This window comes from Vipera berus, assembly GCF_964194415.1.
Source record: "Vipera berus genome assembly, chromosome: 3".
Taxonomy (NCBI): Eukaryota; Metazoa; Chordata; class Lepidosauria; order Squamata; family Viperidae; genus Vipera; species Vipera berus.
The window spans coordinates 120672393-120685892 of NC_138204.1; the positions used below are offsets into that span (position 1 = coordinate 120672393).

At 39.6% G+C, this 13500-nt stretch overlaps 1 protein-coding gene across 1 annotated transcript in view; it reads left to right on the forward strand.

Annotated features, from left to right (window-relative positions):
- The first annotated feature begins 3283 nt into the window (after positions 1–3283).
- Positions 3284–13500, forward strand: part of LOC308665976 (histidine--tRNA ligase, cytoplasmic-like) — a 33983-nt gene continuing 23766 nt past the window's right edge. The window contains exons 1-3 of the mRNA XM_081324389.1: positions 3284–3479; positions 6492–6581; positions 9483–9602. Coding sequence (XP_081180515.1) covers positions 3402–3479; positions 6492–6581; positions 9483–9602 — 288 coding nt within the window. The 5' untranslated portion in view covers positions 3284–3401. The remainder of the gene's footprint in view (positions 3480–6491; positions 6582–9482; positions 9603–13500) is intronic.

The following is a 13500-nucleotide window of genomic DNA, read 5'->3' on the forward strand; positions in this document are numbered from 1 at the left end:
GAGAAGGGCGGGATATAAATGGAATTAAAATTAAAAAAAATTAAAATTACAGTAATGTAGCATAAAACCTATTTAAAACTATATAAAAATGCAATGCATATAACATAATTCACTCTTTGCATATTATTATTAAAAGAGATCTAATTCTGTTGAAGTTTATTTTCATGCCTTAATAGCTGTGACACAAAATCCAGCTCCATTGCATGTAACATTAGGCTTATTGTCTGACAAGAGAAAGGAAGGTAAAACTTAGCTGATTATGTTCAAACAAAAGACAACTAAGATTAACAATTAAGATGATCAATATCAGAAAATGAGTGGTTTCTATCAAAACTGAAATATAGGGACAAAGGAATTTTGGCTAATCTACCACTGAGGATTTCTGCAAGTAAAACCATGTCAGATCTAAAAAAAGGTTTGTTGCTAAGCAGAGGATATAGGTGTGGTGAAATATGTGGTTAGTATCTATCTAGGATTTTCTAAATGTTGCTTGGTATGATGTGAAATTAAACTAAATTCATTCTGTTTTTCTTTATCTGGTCTTAATAATATGAAGGCTTCTTTATATTCTAATGACCCTAGCTGGTCAAGAGGCACATTTTCTGAGTACTAATAAATGCTTTCTTTCTCTCTTTGTTTACACCTAACATTATGCCTTAGCTCAGACTCATATAGAGACCAGACCGTACCACTAGATGTCATCACAAGGACTCTAGTAATCATAGATTGCTTAGGTATTTATAAGGTACTTACAGAGTCAGGTCTTTGGGATGTCATCAATGTAGTGTAAGGTGTCTGACCCTTAATTGAACCTAGACACCAGTAAAGTCAATTAGGAAGCTCAGGCAGAGGTTTCTTAAAGGAACAGTACTTTATTTGATCAAGTGAAGTAGCTGGGTAGAACACAATCTGAAACTCTGACAGCAATTACGTTCAGAAGTGACACACATTAGAAAGTTAATGGTATCGCTTTATAAACTTTGTTAACCAATCAACATTAGACAATAGGTATAACCAGATAAGGAAAAATATAAACATCAATCATTCCTGCACACTCCCTTGTTCCCGCCTCAGTACATCTGTGTACATGTTTCCCACGCTTACATGAAATTTGTCCCTGATGCAAATGCTGATTACAGAAGCAAGATAGCAGTAGTTAGGCTAAACAGCTTTGTTTCTTTGTCTAGTTCCAGTTCCAGATCCCTACACTGACATTTGAGGAATCCTTTCTTGAGTCTGCTTCATTTCTAGTTTTTTTTACAATTTTCAAAATTTACTGTGCACAAGTTTGAAATGGGCCATGCATTTCCTTCACATAAGGTAAAGGTAAAGTTTCCCCCGCACATGCATGCTAGTCGTTTCCGACTCTAGGGGCCGGTGCTCATCTCCGTTTCAAAGCCGAAGAGCCAGCGTTTGTCTGAGGACGTCTCCGTGGTCATGTGGCCGGCATGACTAAACGCCAAAGGCACATGGAACGCTGTTACCTTCCCACCGTAGTGGTCCCTATTTTTCTACTTGCATTTTTACGTGCTTTTGAACTGCTAGGTTGGCAGAAGCTGGGACGAGTAACAGGCGCTCACTGTTACGCGGCACTCGGGATTCGACCTGCCAAACTGCAGACCTTCTGATCGACAAGCTCAGCGTCCAAACCCACTGAGCCACCGCGTCCCTTGCTTCACATATGGCAACTCTATTTGGTAGGATTGACTTTTAAAGAAGCCAGGGAAAATATAGTCTGTTTTTTATTCTCCTAACCTTCTAGGATGGAAAGCTGACTCAACCTTGAGCCAGCCAGAATCGAACTCCTGGAGTAAGCAATGAGTTAGCCTGCAGTACTGCATTCTAACCACTGTGCCACCACAGCGCTTAAAGGAATTCCGTGGCAACAAGTTTTGTTGAGGAAGACAATGGTGGAAGACAAGTATTACTACAAGCTTCTAGTATCTAGTTGATAAGTGTCAATTTTATCTCAATCCAGGACCATTTTGGATAGATCTTGCTAGCTGAACCCAATAGTCGTCAGTCTTCTTCATTTTTATTATCATCACATACAGATTCGACAATATTCTTAGTAGATAATGCCTCAATCAAGGGAGCATACACATTTGACAGTAAAAGAGTTAATTAATCTCCATTTGTGGTGGCTTGAAGTTATGTAGAGTTCTTCTTACTTATTTCCCAAATTAGTAAGTAAAATTAACCTTGAAAAACTCTTAATAAAAAAATAGCTGTTTACCTAGGAGAAACACAAAAAAGATATTTGTAGATATGGAACTCCATGTATGAACATTTACTGTATCACCATCTTCACAAGAGAGCCAAAATATTTAGAATTGTATTAAAATATATATTTTTTAAATTGCATCTTATATAGTGTGAGTCCTCATCTCCACTTACATACGTATATATTCTGATAAAGCGGTAGGGGAGGTATAGGTTAAGAAAGACAAACCTAATTATTTGGGATTTTTTGTTCTGAGGTGGTTAAAATAAAATGGATGTCTTAAATCAATAGATGCTAACTGGTTTCTTAAAAATACAGAGAAAATTGCTTAATTTTGGTAGGGAAATCTCAAAAGATGGGATGCTTTAGGTTTAGGGGTTGTTGCAGCCTACCTCTGCCTTTGTGCAATCCTTATTCCTAGCTTATGGTAGCTTCTATGAAGTTCTGATACCAAATAGATGCTCACCAAACAGCCCTTAGAATTGGCTGGATTCATACATTACACTAATCGCAATAATCGCAACAGGATAGGTTCACACAGCACTAAAGCCAATAAACTAGATCAGGGGTCTTCAAACTTGACCCTTTTATGACATGTGGACTTCAACTCCCAGAATTCCTCAGCCAGCCATGCTGGCTGAGGAATTCTGGGAGTTGAAGTCCACAAGTCATAAAAGGGCCAAGTTTGAAGACCCCTGAACTAGATTATGGTAGTGTTGTGTGAACCCAACCATTGTAGTTAAATGACTTATGAAAATGTGCAAATACAGTTCCTGTGTTTTAAGATTAACCGGTCCTAAACGTATGGCTTCCTGGCGTCAAAGGAGCTTCTTTCTGAACAGAGATTAACAGGACCGCAATTTCTACCGAAAAGAAAAACGGAAACACTACGAGATAAAGTGTGTGGGGGGGGAAATAAAGCGCATGGACGTCACTTCCTCTCTTCGCTAAGTATCTCTTGCATCATCCAGCTCCGACTCGTCCCATCTCAGCTCCGCTGCACACTGAGTTGAGCAAGTGTGGGCAGATTCAGCTGCCTCAGTACAAAGCAGTGCGCATGCGTGGCGGAGCAAAAGATTAAATTCTGCGGGTGAGGAAGCAAGGAGGGTGGCTGACAGCTCTCTCCTCTCTCCCTTTTTAAAAAAACTTTTTACTGTCGGCGAGGGCTGTCATCGTCATGGCTGAGGAAGAGGCGCTGAGGAAGCAGGCAGATACAGTGCGGCGCCTCAAGCAGGAGAAGGCTAGCCCGGAAGAGGTAAGACGATGTACGGGACTAATGCATGGACAATCTTTTTCCATATTCCAGATTTCGGAGGTTCCTAATTTTCATAAAGTGCAGGAGAGAGGCACTGGAACTGACCTGCACTCGCTCTGTGTCCATTACATACGGTATCACAGATCACCCGCTCTAAAGCGTAGTTTGGGCTGGCATTCATAATTTTACTGGGCAAGAACCATGCTGTTTGGGAGTTTCTGCATTGGTTCTTTATAAGAATGATTATGATGATGTTGGAAGGGACCTTGAAGGTCATCCAGTCCAACCGCCTGCTCAGGCAGGAAACCCTATACCATTTCAGACAAATGACTGTCCAGTCTCTTCTTAAAAATCTCCAGTGTTGGAGCATTTACAGTTTCTGGTGGCAGGTTGTTCCACTGGTTAATTGTTCTAACTGTCAGGAAGTTTCTCCTTAGTTCTAGGTTGCTTCTCTCCTTGATTAGTTTCCATCCATTGCTTCTTGTCCTGCCTTCAGGCGCTGATATTGGAACACTGCTACCATGTCATCCCTCGTCCTTCTCTTCATTAAACTATGCATACCCAATTCCAGCAACCGTTCCTTATATGTTTTAGCCTCCAGTCCCCTGATCATCTTTGTTGCTCTTCTCTGTACTCTTTCTAGAGTCTCAACATCTTTTTTACATCATGGTGATCAAAACTGGATGCAGTATTCCAAGTGTGGCCTTACCAAGGCATTGTAAAGTGGTATTAACACCTCACGTGATCTTGATTCTACCCCTCTGTTAATGCAGCCCAGGACTGCATTGGCTTTTTTTGGCAGCTGCAGCACACTGCTGGCTCATATTTAAGTGCTTGTCAACTAGGACTCTGAGATCCCTCTCACAGATACTACTATTGAGCAAGGTACCAATATATATAAAGATACATGTTCCTTGCTAGCATAGGATGCAGAAGCTGCTATATTTTGGCCAATATTCTTAATTTTGCTTCTATGTGATTAACATAGGTGACCTTTGTTGATCTGGGAGACAGCTCCACCAGAGAAAATGGATTTTATTTCTCAGTGACCATACACTGTACAAGACCTTTTTATGTAGTCTATCCTAAAATATGGTTTGCAAATATCTAAAATCAATACAACCATCTTATTCTCACTGCTTCACCATGTAGTATATCTAATGATAACTAAAACAAAATCTAGACCCTGCCTGGAAATAAGCACCCTTCTGAACTAGGACAATTTATACTAAGGCTGTATCTCTCTCTGGCATACGGAACAGACTACAAGAACCACTGAAAGTCAAAATAGGATACGGTACGTTGAAAGTGCACAATGCAGTAGCAAATGATTTGTAAAACCACGGACCACATGAGAAGCTAGACGAGTGTCACACTCCTCCTGCTTATTTTCAAAGTAGAACTGATTTACCCGAAGGGTCAGACTGCATTCTGTACAGGTGAAAGAAAATGCACTCAATACAAGTCTCAAGTTGACATACCATTTGAGCATAGAATTATGTTATATCAAATATTTGGGCTACTTCAAAATAAACTACAGCAATGTGACCGCAACTTTAAGGGATACTGGGCAGAAAATGTCCTGCAACCAAGAAGGCTGCACACACATTTGCACTTCTCTGTTACCCTTAGGTCACAGGTAAACCTCCAAAATGGTTTCAGCCACTCTCTAAAGGAATGTAAATGACCGAATGCAAATGGCCATCTGTCTGCAAGCAATATAAATCCTTCCACTCCCCACCATCTAGTCAGCGCTGAAGAAGCTTCTTGGATGAGAAGCAAAATGTCTTCAAAAGAAACACAAAATCCAGTTGCCTCCTGAAAAAAGCACCTTTGGTACAGCAATGTGACAATGTATTATGCCAAAAACCAAGCAGCATAGAGTTGAGCTGGAGATCTCGGGAACATCCCAGAGATATAGACTAGATTGGGAAGCCTTAAAAACCCAGAAGGCAACAAGGAGTGGTTGCCAAGAAAATTACATGGATGTTTTTCTGTATTCAGGAGAACTTGAGATTGACTGAAGAGATCTTTGTAATGATAAGCACTGGCCCTGGAAGTCTACCATTAATACTATCCTATTGAAACTGTTTCCTCACCTCCATTTACCTTCCTCATTCTTTGCTCATTAAATATTCCCTTTTAGTTGTGCTTTGCTGATTTGGGCAGGGGGGAAATCACAATGGAAGCTATGTAACAAGCTCTTGTAATAATTAAAGGTATGTAGAAATTTCCAAGTTTTTTAGTGACTTTAATCTTGCATACCTCAAGCTTATGGTGTAAAATTGTACCAAATACTTACAAAGCTAGGTTGGTATATCTTAAAAAGCAAAATAAATAAATATCCATTTTCAAAAATTTAAATGAAATGTTGTTATACTGTAAGAGGCTATATGCTTATATGCTGGTGGGAAAGAAACAGCACCAATATACAATCTTTTTTTTTTTATTGAAAAGTTTTAACATACAATTTTTCTTTAAAACCCCCCCTCCCCCTCCCTTCACCCTCCCCCCCTACCTCTCCCCCCTCCCCCCCTCCCCCCCCCCCCCGACTTCCCAGAGCTAAATACAAGGTATATATAAAAAAAACCAATCATAAGCAATCATATACTAACAACCATAAACTCTAAAATCTATCACTCTCTAGCTACAATCTTTACTGGACAGAATATTGTGCATATAGTATATGTTTGTTTTTCTTGGTGTAATATTGGTTATTGCTTTCTAAATCAACCCCACTTGAGAATAAGCGTTGTTCCCTATTCTACTAGCTTTCTAGGAAATTTCTGGATTTTTTTTTACAACTTATATATTGAAGTAATTTTTTAAAAATTTAAAGAGGGAAGAAGTGACTATGTTGAGCCATGAAAACAATGTTAAAATGTGCAGTAAGACAATATAGGAAAAGGATATTTGGGTCAGGGGCATATCCCAGTATGCAGCAATAAACAACACTGTACATTGTAAGTAACAATAACCGTGTAATTTACAGTGATTAAAAATATCTTTCAGATCACAAAGCAAGTGTCAAAGCTGCTGGAGATGAAGTCAGCAATGCATCCTGAAGAAGGCAAACATAAATTTGTTTTGAAGACACCGAAGGTAAAGTCTTCGACTTTTCCTTTTTTCCCCATTGCAATTTGTGGAATGCTTACATTTACAGGTAGTCCTTGACTTACAACCCTTCTGTTTAATCCCTGGTTCAAAGTTACAACACTGAATAAAGTGACTTATAATGTAAAACAGTTACAATCGTTGCAGCATTCCCTAGGGTCACATGACTAAAATTTGGGCGCTTGGCAGCTGTCGTGTATTTATGACGGTATGTCCCAAGGGCCACCTGATCACCATTTGTAACCTTCCCAGTTGGCTTCGGACAAAGTCAATGGGGGAAGCCAAATGTACTTAACAACCTCACAATTCACTTAACATTCATTTGACAACTGTGGCAAAAAAAAAAAGTCAGAAAGCGGGGCACAACTCGGTTAACAACCGTCTTGCCTAAGAACATAAATTTTGGTTTCGTTGTGGTTGTAAGTCAAGGACTACCTGCATTCAGTTTTATGCTACCGAAAAGACTTTTTGATATCGAGGAAGAATTTGATGATTCTTCCTTATGATCTCTGTGCCTCACGTGTACTAGATTTTCATCTGCAGAAGCCCCAGCTTTAGATAGGATTTTTTTTAATGAAATTAATCTTTAGTATACAAATTTCTGGGTGCCAGTATTTGCCTTTTCCCCCAGCTTCCTTTTAACCTCTAACACTGGAAAAAAATTGTCTCCAAACTAAATCCTGCACTGAAAGAAGTTGCTTTTTGAAGCATGTTTTCTATCTTCGTACTTTTGCAAGCTAAATAAGGTGTTCAGTAAGCAAAATAAGAGCCTTGGTGGAGCAGTGGGCTAATGCCTCCTTAAGTAACACCAGCTGCCTGCAATTAGTGCAGGTTCAAGTCCCACCAGGCTCAAGGTTGACTCAGCCTTCCATCCTTCCGAGGTAGGTAAAATGAGGACCCAGATTGTTGGGGGCAATTAAGCTGACTTTGTAATAATGCCGCTTGGAGGGGGTGTGAAAGCCCTAATAAGCAGGCATATACATAGAATGAAGGCTACTGCTAAGCTTGTAAGCCGCCCTGAGTCTTCGGAGAAGGGCGGGATATAAATGGAATTTAAAAAAAAAATACTTAGGGAGGTTGTACAGGTAGTCCTTGACTTATGACCACAATTGGGACTGGAATTTTGGTCACTAAGTCATTAAGCAAGTCATCATGTGGCTGGACCCATTTTTACAATCATTTTTACCACAGTCATTAAGGGAGATATAAAGTGATATGATTTTATAAAATAAAACAAAAATATCTTGCTAAGATGTACAGTTCTATAGACACTACGAAAACCACGGATCTGTAACTGCACACCATACTGGAAGTGATGCTAGAGACATGTGAATATTGTCAAAAGGTGCTGTACTTATCGGTAATTATTAATGGATTGGCAATATTCAGTAATTGTTATATAATCGGTAGGTGTTATATGTTATCAAAATGAAAGTTTAATCTGTGTAAATTACATTAAAATCTCTAATCTTTTAATCCATTTCACTTAAATCATATTGTAAAAAATGATTTTGACAAAAAGGGTTTTAATGAATAAATTTCAACATGTTGTAAAATTTATCGGAGTATAAAAAAATTCATTACCAAATGTTTTACATTTTGCTGGTGTTTCATAACAGAATGAATGTATACATCTGTTTATAAGGTTTGTAGTTCTTAAAAAATCAGGCTTGACTGTCATGCCAGATGAATTTTCTTTAAATATTTAGCCTTCCCCATTTTAGTTATGAGCTGAGAACGTCAGGCTCAGGTGAGTAATATAAGACTGTATTGCACACTGTCTAAAATCTATAAAATAAGATGAGATTATGACACTGTCTAATTTGTCGTAAGTGAAATCTTCTATATTATTCGGAACATCAGCATTAGGCATCGTCTTACCATCCCTGAGACATCGCTAAGGCTGTACTGTGTTGTTGTTTTTTGTATCTACCACTAAAGTGGAAGGCCCTCCTTTTAATAGTGAAGGCTTTTCTTGTGTAAAAACTATGATGCCCTGGACACAATTGTTTAAAATGACAGCACATTGGATGAAAATGTCATAGTAATTCTCCCATAGGTTTCGGTGAAATATAGGTTGGTTTTAAGGGGTGCTTTCTCTTTTTTCCTTTGATTTTTCATAACCAAAAGGAAGACGTGGACAGTTTCTACTTAGAGATTATTTTCTCCTTTGTGGTGCTAGTAACCAATCAAATCTCAGTATTCAGTATTAAGTTTCAATTTTGATTTTATAATTTTAATTCTTTTATAAATAAATATTTATATTTTATATTTCTTTACCATCCATCTCCCTCAATTTTAATGGTTTTAACTAATGGTTTTCTAATTTATTTACAAATTATTTTACATCCTACAATTCATTTTCACTGTCATATCTAAATCTGAGATTTATAACTTTCTACTAAACAAGCTTACTCTTGATCGAATCCGTCTGATTGCAGTCCAATTTATGTTGACTCAGAAATCAGTCTCACAAGGTTTAGTGAGTAGATGTTTGCAGATATTATACAGTTGTTTGATACTTCCTATGCATTTCTCTTCGTAGCATATATTAGATGAAGAACATAACCTAGTTTGCCTTACAACCACTGCAAGATGATTAATACAAACTATGTTATGAGAGAAAGAGAAGGATTCCATCCATCCTTATCTTACTTATGTGATAACTGTATTTAACTTTCAAAATCTGCATCATATTGTCCCCATACATTTTCTATTTTAACTAAGCTAAAAGCTCCAAATAGTAAAGATATCCTGTGAATTGTTTTCATTTGCTATACTCTACTGTGTCAAGCCTCACATCTACCCTTCCTTAATGTACCACACTTTTAATAGGATGGAACTTGCAGACATTTTCTTCTAATCCAGACCTTTCATTTTTGCTCTCAGGGTACTCGGGATTATAATCCCAAACAGATGGCTATCAGAGAGAAAGTCTTCAATGTCATTACCCAATGCTTCAAACGCCACGGAGCTGAGACAATAGATACTCCAGTATTTGAATTAAAGGTAAGACGACACAAGTTGGGGGTGGTACCAATTCAGAACAGAGGTATATTTTCTTATTTAATGAATAATCTTCAAATCTATACCTTTCAAACAACTGAGGAAAAATGAAATAAAAATAAACATATTCTAAGAAGTACTTCCCTCACAGAATTTTACATCCTGAACGGGCTCCATGGTTAACTTTCCCAGTCTTTGGCAAATCTCATACCCATATCTCTGTGGTCATTCTGAATATTTGGAGGAGTTCAGCAATTATCCTCTCTTTTTCTCTAGAGAAACCCAGTATGTACCACCTGCTTTTTGAAACCAAGACTCAGATATTGGTAAAGGCTCCCTTTTAGTATCAAGGCCTGATATATATCTTATCTTAAATGAGAACTCTATACAGGAACATAATAAGGAAGGAATAGGTGAGCATTTGACTGTTATGCTGTTGACAATTACATTGGGAGTGAAATTGGCAAAGTAAAAAAATTAATGACACTGAAAAATGTGTAATATCTATGCAGATTATATTGAGGCTTAAAAATTATATAGCCCTTAGACCAGGCATGTCCAAAGTCCGGCCCGCGGGCCATTTGTGGCCCGGGGGGCGGTTTAATATGGCCCTCTAACAGCCCTCCCTGCTCTGTGTAAATGCGGCCCTCCCACGGCCCTCCCTTCTGATTGAGGGCGGCAAGCAGAAGACTGTCTGCCACAGGAGGGAGGGCGGTGAGAGGGAAGCCTGATCCTGACGTCACCCCCCAAACTTGGAAGACACGTGGGTTTGGAGTTGGAGAAAGCAAGCGAGGGAAGTAGTTTGGAGTTTGGGAAGGTGAGGAGATTTGGAATTTCTCTCAGGCTACTTTAGCTGTTGGAATTGCTCACAAGATTGGAAGCTCTGTGTGTGTGTGTGTGTGTGTGTGTGTGTGTGCACGTGCACGCATTCTGTGTTTCACAGCCTACTTCCCTCGCTTGCCTTCTCCGAACTCCACGTGGGTTTGGAGTTGGAGCGCGAGTTTGGAGTTTGGGAAGGTGAGGAGATTTGGAATTTCTCTCAGGCTACTTTAGCTGTTGGAATTGCTCACAAGATTGGAAGCTCTCTCTCTCTCTCTCTTTGTGTGTGTGTGTGTGTGTGTGTATGTGTGTGTTTCCTTTCTGTGTTTCACAGCCTCATGAGTTTAATGAGATTTATTCCTAGATATACAGTAGATGTGCAGGACTGGCGTCTTAAAAATAGCTATCCTCTCAGTGCACACATATTTGAAATGTTGGGTAGCGTTGGATAGATTAGATTTTTCCTTGTTGTTAAGGATGGCTTCAAGCGGGAATGAGGCAAGGAGCCCAATAATCTTCCCTCCTTTCTCTATTTTTGAAAGCAGAACCAGCCTTTTATGTTAAGGCCCTGCTCACTTTCCCAAACTCGCGCGTTCTAGGGCTGCAGAGTGATTTCACTTTCCCGTCCCCCCCCCCCCGCCGATCTGAGCAGCAGAAGCATTTTCAAAACTTCTGGAGCTCACATCCATGGCCATGAGGTGATTTTATGATGCTCCAGCAGCCCAATCTGGGCATCGGAGGCCTGCAAAATGCCTCTGCTGCCCAGATCTAGGGCTGCAGAGCAATTTGGCTTCCCCCCCACACACGGCTGATTTGGGCAGCAGAAGCATTTTGCAGGCCTCCGAAGCCTGGATCGGGCCGCTGGAGCATTGCCAAATCGCCCCACGGCCATCGATGCGAGCTCCAGAGGCTTCAAAAATGCTTCTGCTGCACAGATCGGCTGTGGGGGGGGAGCGAAATTCCTCTGCAGCTGTAGATCTGGGTGGCAGAAAGAAAGAAAGATTGAGCCAGCAGGGAAGCAAAAGTGTGGAGAAAGGAAAGCATTGCAAAGTAAGCAAACTTACAAAAAGGGATTCTCTCTGTCTCTCTCACACACTGTCTTCCCCCACCCCCTTTAATATCATGTCTTCCCCCACCCACTTTAATATCAGTGAGGCTCCTCCAATGGACCATGACCCAGCGTTTGCCCTGGTCCCATCCCCCCTCTGCCGGAGACCCTCAGATTTGCCCCAGTCCTGCCCAGCTCTGAACAAGTGCCCCTGACGCAAGTGATGTTGAGCTGGCCACGCCCACACAGCATGTTCAGCCCTCCAGCATGTTCACTTCATCCAATCTGGCCCTCTTTGAAAAAAGTTTGGACACCCCTGCCTTAGACTGAACAGAGGATTGCTCAGTGCCAGAACTAAGGGACACAAGTTAATCTTTGAATGGACTCAAACCCTAACATTGGCCCTAACTGGATAAGCAATATCTACTTGCTGAAACTTTTAATACTTTTTTTTCTTGGATTTCTTCTCAACTCCTCCTCATCGAGATCCTTCATTATCAAGTCAGTTTGCAATAGCTATTCAGTATCTGTTATTAAGCTATTACACTTTGTTTGACTCACATTGCCCTCACTGGACCAGGGATTTGTTTATGATGTGATCTCACCTGTACTCTCACCTTTCTCATCACTAATTAGGATTCAACTTCTAGGATTTAACTTCATGAGAGAAATACTCCAATCCTTCAAATCCTATTTCATCTATGAGTTATTTACATTTCCTCAGTATCAAAGAGAGTATCAGTCAGTATCAATCAGAGAAGCAACCTAGAACTAAGGAGAAATTTCCTGACAGAACAATTAATAGAGGAACAGCCTGCCTCTAGATGCTGTGAATGCTCTAACATTGGAAGTTTTTAAGAAGAGACTGGATAACCATTTGTCTGAAATGGTATAGAGTTTCCTGCCTAAGCAGGGGGTTGGACTAGAAGACCTCCAAGGTTCCTTCCAACTTACATTACATTACATTACATTATCCTGGAGACATGTCTGTTCATGGATTTAACAATTTCTCAATTTCTAATCTGGCTGAACAACAGGTCACCAGGCAAGAATGATTTAGTAAAGCTTTCTCTAACTAGGATGAAAAGATTCCATGTTTTCAATAGGAATTTGCTGGAAATCTGAGTAGGAAATGAGGCTTTCCTATGGGACTCCTTCTAGTAAGTGTGTCTGATTTCGGGACAAATATAAATAAGGTTTGGAAAATATATCTATCTAATCATTTTCTTTAAAGGCTAGATTTGGAACCTCCAAAGGCAGTTGATTTTCAAAAAATATAGCAACTTAAACTTCTTAAGAATATTTTTGTAAATTTTTCTAGCAATATTCTGATCATTAAATGTTATCACAGCCTGATTCCATCAAAATATAAATATCCTGCAGAGACAATGTAGAATGCACTAGGCATCACATCATTTACAATGTATAAATGATGAATTATGTGTTCATGCTGAGCTGAAAATCCTGTAGGTTTAGGAAAATTATGAGAAATTTATGTGGAACAATACTCAATTTCACCTGGTTCTTTTGTGATTCTCAGGCTGCAGCTGTCTTTTATCATCTATAGGGCCTGTCCAATCGCACCATTTAAGCCAGTAGCTCAATTCATCATTCAAACTTCTCACTTCAATTTTCAGCATTCCAGTCTCAGCTATTAGGTAGACATCTAGAGGTGGTAAGAATGGACCTCAGGAACATTGTTAACCCTATTTGTGGCATTCTCTTTTGCATATATTTTCATTTGGGCACCATATAAATTTTGCCTGCTATTTTGCTTTAGGGAAGAAGAACATTTTGGTGATCAGTGAGGATTTTAACACTGTTTAGCTAATAAATGTGTCGGACACAACTTCGCAACTAACAGCAACAAGCTAATAAATTCATAATGTGTTTTCCAAATTCCTATAGAATGAAACGGTGGCGTGGTGGCTCAGCAGTTAAGATGCTGGGCTTGTCAGCTGGAACCTGGCAGCCCAGGTTCAAGACTCGAGCTCCACATGATGGAGTGAGTTCCCATCTTTGCCCCAGCTCTCG